At 55.0% G+C, this 5,224-nt stretch overlaps 1 protein-coding gene across 1 annotated transcript; it reads right to left on the bottom strand.

Annotated features, from left to right (window-relative positions):
• Window positions 1–16: 16 nt before the first annotated feature.
• Window positions 17–5,198, bottom strand: CSUI_011484 (tyrosine kinase-like protein). Its single transcript, XM_068071582.1, has 7 exons — window positions 3,871–5,198; window positions 3,246–3,412; window positions 2,574–2,680; window positions 1,880–2,025; window positions 1,332–1,438; window positions 647–731; window positions 17–263 (listed from the first exon to the last, which is right to left on the bottom strand). The coding sequence occupies exons 1-7, from the start codon at window positions 4,372–4,374 to the stop codon at window positions 105–107; spliced, it is 1,275 nt and encodes a 424-aa protein (XP_067916442.1). The 5' UTR covers window positions 4,375–5,198; the 3' UTR covers window positions 17–104.
• Between the last annotated feature and the right edge of the window lie 26 nt (window positions 5,199–5,224).

The following is a 5,224-nucleotide window of genomic DNA, read 5'->3' on the forward strand; positions in this document are numbered from 1 at the left end:
GTTCAACCAACTTGCTAGGGGAGGTCCACTACGCTGGTGACACAAAGGGACCACCATGCCCTCCGGCGGTCCGCTGGCTCGTCATTCTGAGGCATCCGGGCTCTCTAGCATGATATCGAATGTACAACACACCTGAGCGCGAGGAGCGCGAATGACTGAGCTACACGACCTGGAAACCGTGCCCGCTGATCGACATATCGGAGAGCTCGCTTCACAGACGTGCCAATCAACGAGAGAAGGTATGAGATCGACCCGTCGGCGTTCTGAAGAAGAAATTAACAGATCACACGGGCAGTGTTAGAATGCCAGGTAAAGAGGACCTACTCCACTGCACGATTTGTTGTTACATGCCGGAGAAGCCTGCTCACTGCGATGCTCCTCTTTCAAAGCCGCGCATGGGGAACGGCTACCAGCTCACGGACAGCAAGGCGAAAACTGCCTGAGACACACTATGTATATACACCGCCACCATGCTCAGTAAGGATGATGCCTCAAGGCCCTCATGCACCGACTGCTACTGAGCAGAGAACAGTACTGCTGACCTTAGTATCAGTGGGACGCTACGGCTGCCCCAGAGCGTGCAGAAGCGGCTGCAAGGGACTACACAGTCGAACCCTCTTGCGTCCGTCTTGTACGCGCGGCTTACGAGGACAGCAGGAGGCCGGGCTGTAAGCAGTTCGAGAAGAACCATGCCGAAGGAGTAAACCTCCGTTCGTTCTGTTACCACGGCGCTGAATGCACACGGAAAGTCCTCCCGGCGTCAGCAGGGAATGTAAGCATCACCGGAGGTGCAGCTCCCAGGGAGCGTTTGCCTGGGCTATACTGAGTGTGCGTAATTTGTGTCCGACAGCACACCATTCACATGCACCCGAGCAGATACGTGCGACTCGACTTTCTCGAGCGATGACAGACCCGGTCAGGCGCAAAGACCGAGGTTCTAGCTCACGTATCTAGTCCACGAGAACAAACGGCATATGCCCTCTTGACCCTTTCAAGATCCCTCAGAACTAGCCCCGGCGCCATCCCTACGACCTGGTGTCCGCAGCGGGTGTGTTAGCAATGCCTGACGAAATCCGTCGAAGTGAACACTATATCAGAAACTCATCCACAGCATCGTTGCCACTCCATGCCCCTTCCGGCGCCAGTCGTGGTGAACCTCTGCGGCGACCTGGCACCCCCTGACGATATAAAGATTCCTTTCCGGTATGGCAACGCGGAGCGTTCGTAGCGCACGAGCTAATGTCAGCTCGCCCCAACGCAAAAAACACTTCGCTATCGGCGTCGCATTGTTGTCGCTCTTTTGGAGACGGTGGCAGCTTACTGCCACGCACCTAGAAATATACTTCGGATCGGCGTAACCAACCGTGCCGGCGGTCTGCTTTACTGGGCACCCATCTTCGCCTTTCTTCGCCAAACAAGCAAGGCCGAAATCGGCAACCTATAGAAAAGATAGCGCAATGTCTCCTTGTCTTGCGTCTGCATGTACTGCCGCCTGTCTTCTAGTCATCTCGCTATACAGCCCCGCCTTCGCCATGGTCACGACTACAATCGGAGACTGCCGGACCGACACGGCGCCACTTGCGTGCAGCATGTGAGGCGCAATCGACCAGAAAGTCCCCTCTAAAAAATCAGACGGAGAGCTGTGCACCTGGCTTCTGCAAAGACAAACGTCACAAATCCTCTGCGGATATCAACCTGCGACGGCCAAGTACGCCGAGTAACTACACACACGAGGTAGATATGCGAGTGAGGAGTCTGGGTCAGTAAGGGCCCGCAACGCCGACCGACTGCACGAGACACCATCACCGCCTGAGGCCCTCGAGAGGCCAAGGAGCAGTGAAAAGGGTCAAGATGAGCCTGCAAAAGCAGCCACATCTACCTTAGCGTTGTTGTGCCTATCCAGTAAGATGTTTGCCGTCTTGATGTCCCGGTGGTACACGTGGGGACTGTGATGATGAAGATGAGATAAAGCGCTCGCCGCGTCAAGTGCGACTGAGAGACGTTCTTGCCAAGTTAGCACAGGTCCTGTAATCACATACAACCCGCAGTCGACAGTTGGTGTCTGGTGAATACTCCGCGACAACGCAGCCCAGCTGTGTACGGGGATGTTGTGCCCATTAAAGACTGCAGTAGCGAGGAGACAGATGCCTTGACGGCAAGCAACATGGGCGAGGGACATTCGTCACGAACGTGAGAAGGACCACTTCATTCAAAACAGAGTCCTATCTTCGAGAAAACTCTCGACCCGACAGTCGGAGCTGGTGCAGCTGCCGGCCTTGATAAACGCCATGGCGCCACGCGTTAATCTGGGCAGACGACCACAAACACTCCACTGTATCGTCCCCAACTGCACAGTCTCTTACACGGGAGGCCAGACAGTTCAAAAGCAAGTCGGAATACAGTGTAGCTCCTATTCGGCGGCTACACTATGTGAAGTTTAAGCTTCTGCCGAAAGAGCCGCCGCAACAATGAAGTCACAGATAGTTTCCAGACGGGAGAAACGTGCTCGCCCTGTCCCGACGCAAAGCCCACCTCTCAGCCAGAAAAGAAACAAGGGACAGGTTGACTCTCACCTTTCTGCAGGCGCGCACCGACATCACCTCCAGTCAAAAGCTCGTAGACAAGAAAGCGGTCTGTGCCATGGCGTGCAAAACCCATCAAAATCACCAGATTCGGATGTCTGTTCGCACACGACAAAGGAATCCACATGCAACCGCCTCCTACATTCTCATTCCACCGTGATATCGCACCCGTGCCTCCGGCCTCTGGGAATGCCGGTGGATGTAAAAGAAAAGGTAGCGCTTTTGCTGCACTGTTCGACCGGGCTACTGTACGCTAAGGAAGGTATGTAAAAATCCTGAGGGCGAAAGAAATACTCATTAGCACAGACGAAGCCACTTTCTGTCCTTCGTCGGTGCTTGCGCTCGCTCATCCCTCCACTTCCCGTTAGCCGGAACGTTGTCTTCCGCATCTAACCCGCGGCGCACTTTCATGGTCTCTCTTCCACTCTTGTCGCTATGGCATCTGAAGCTTCTCTTCAGGGACCCACTGGCATGCGCTTGGCGAGGTTGCCTGCAGTGACCGTCACGTGACCCTGCTGGACGCAGGTGTCTCACTGGGTTGAGAAAATTACCCGCCGCATACACGGCTGCTACTCAAGGAACCTGCACGAACAACAAGTCTGTGGTCTTTAGCAAGTGGCAGCCGACATGGGTGTGTCTCTCCTTTGGTGCCTGCGCACGTACCGAAATTTGGACAAGACGCGAACTTCTTTTTCAAATCCCGCCTCCTTCGGTTTATGAAGCCATTTCACTGCGACAGCCCCGCCGTCTCGCATCACTCCCTCGTACACGCTCCCATAGGCACCCTGACCGAGAACCACTGAGAACCCCGCGGTCGCTGTGTAGAGCTCCTGATAAGACATCGTGGCACACACCCACAAAATACCTCACAGCGCCACCAGAGGCCTGAAACAGCGTCGCCGTGGCTATGACGACTTCTCCGGGAATAAATGCTTTCTTAGTGTGTTCCCCGAGATAGCCGCTCAAATAATTAACTCCAAGAACGGCGTGGAAGCGTCTTTCTGCTGTCTGCGTGAAGGTGAAACCAACTGGTTGTGTCCTTCAAATCTCTACGGACAAAAATCCCTCTGTAGCGAAACAGAGCACTGCATCGTGGCGCTGGCTATGTTCTCCCGTCATAACCATGATGTGCTGGTATTCTGCGTCTGCACCCGTATCCAGTCGTGCTACTGCCAGTTGACGAATGAGGTAGAGATACCCAACATAGAAAAAAAAAAGTTCCCGTGAAGCGCATCTGCGGGGCCCTGCGCTCCTCGTCGAGGTTAGGTAGGACGGCTGTCACACCTACGTTATAAGAATATTCGAGGGAAATGTCGTTGAGAGCCGCGTCCTCGGCTGCCTCTGTCTCCGACTCTGGCGTCCGAGACAGCTCCAGTTTTTCTTGGCCCAGAAAGCGTACAGCAGGTGTTTCCGTTGACTCCTGCCGACGACTCTCCCTCCGCTTCAGTCTTTCCCTATCGTCTACAGTCTCAGTTCTCCGTGCAGCTGCCCCAATGGCACAACCGGGATACACGCCCACAGTAACACCGTCTAAACCACCATTACCCTTTGACGATTCCCGCATATCTGAAACCCCCGCCGAACGATTAGGCGTGTCACTCTCCGCCGCCTCCTGGTGCATACCCTGGATCCTCATTGTTTCTGTCTCCTTACGTAAATCTCCTTGGACACACCTTTGATGAAGAACTAAGCCGTGACCTCGAAATTCCCCCTCCGGTGGAGGAACGGACGCCATCTTCACCCACAAACCCCCCGGTAACAGGTGCAGCGGACACTGCCGAAACAGCGCCATCCTGTGAGATATTCCTGTGTCTGCTCGCAACCTTGACGCGACTGGTCTCTCGGGCCTGAGTCCTGGAGTGGACACTACCAGAAGGCAACAGCGGCTGAGCTGCAGAAGTAAAGCACTTCCTGTCGTCCTTCTGTCCTTCGAGGCCTCGCGGAACACCGACAGCGAGAGGACACTCTACGAGACATGCCGCCGGCGGTGTGCCTGGAAGAGGAGTTGCCACGAAAGAGCGCCGCTCTTCAACAAATGAGTGACAACCGGTTCCGGAGTTCTGTGAAAGAGGCGGGGCACTAGGTGAGGAAGGCAGGGTTGACTCGATGGCCATGACAGGAACACACAGAGTAGCTTCTGGTTATGGTAAGAGTGGAAGGGTCCCATTCAAGAAAGTGGGAAGCGACATTCTTAGTGCCGCGGTCGCGGAGAACAGTGGCCAGACCTATAGTCTCCGTGCAGCACGTAAGGGAAATCCACGCCCTCGTGTTAACAAACTGTTCGGCGCACACCAGCTGGTACAGCTGAGAAGCAGGGACTGGCAATACACGTGCACGGGCGGAGAGGCGTAACTAACACAGCCGGAGAGAGGTCGCAACCCTCCAAGGGTCTACGAAGCATGCCAGGCAATCTTTTGACGCTGTCAACAGACCCCTGCGATAACACAGGGCAATTTCGACAAAAACCAGTGGATGGATACCAGCAGACGTCCTCGCAAGCAGGGGTGGGAAACAGGGTCGATGCCGACACAGCGGAGAGATGATTGCTGTACGGTTGTCTTGCAGAGTGGTGACAGCAGCCGCCCAGAAAGGGATTTCTTCTTAAAAAAGCCGCGGCTTCTGTCACCACTCTGCAAGACAAC

Source organism: Cystoisospora suis (assembly GCF_002600585.1).
Source record: "Cystoisospora suis strain Wien I chromosome Unknown contig_12242, whole genome shotgun sequence".
Taxonomy (NCBI): domain Eukaryota; phylum Apicomplexa; class Conoidasida; order Eucoccidiorida; family Sarcocystidae; genus Cystoisospora; species Cystoisospora suis.

Bases quoted from the DNA above. Each gene is read 5' to 3' on its own strand.
- CSUI_011484 (XM_068071582.1), bottom strand. From the start codon at position 4,374: ATGGCGCTGTTTCGGCAGTGTCCGCTGCACCTGTTACCGGGGGGTTTG. The intron at 3,413-3,870 runs GTAGGTGTGACA...ATGTCTTATCAG, and splicing joins CCCTCGAATATTCTTATAAC to GAGCTCTACACAGCGACCGC. The intron at 1,439-1,879 runs GTAGATGTGGCT...TCTTTTCTATAG, and splicing joins ATAGGCACAACAACGCTAAG to GTTGCCGATTTCGGCCTTGC.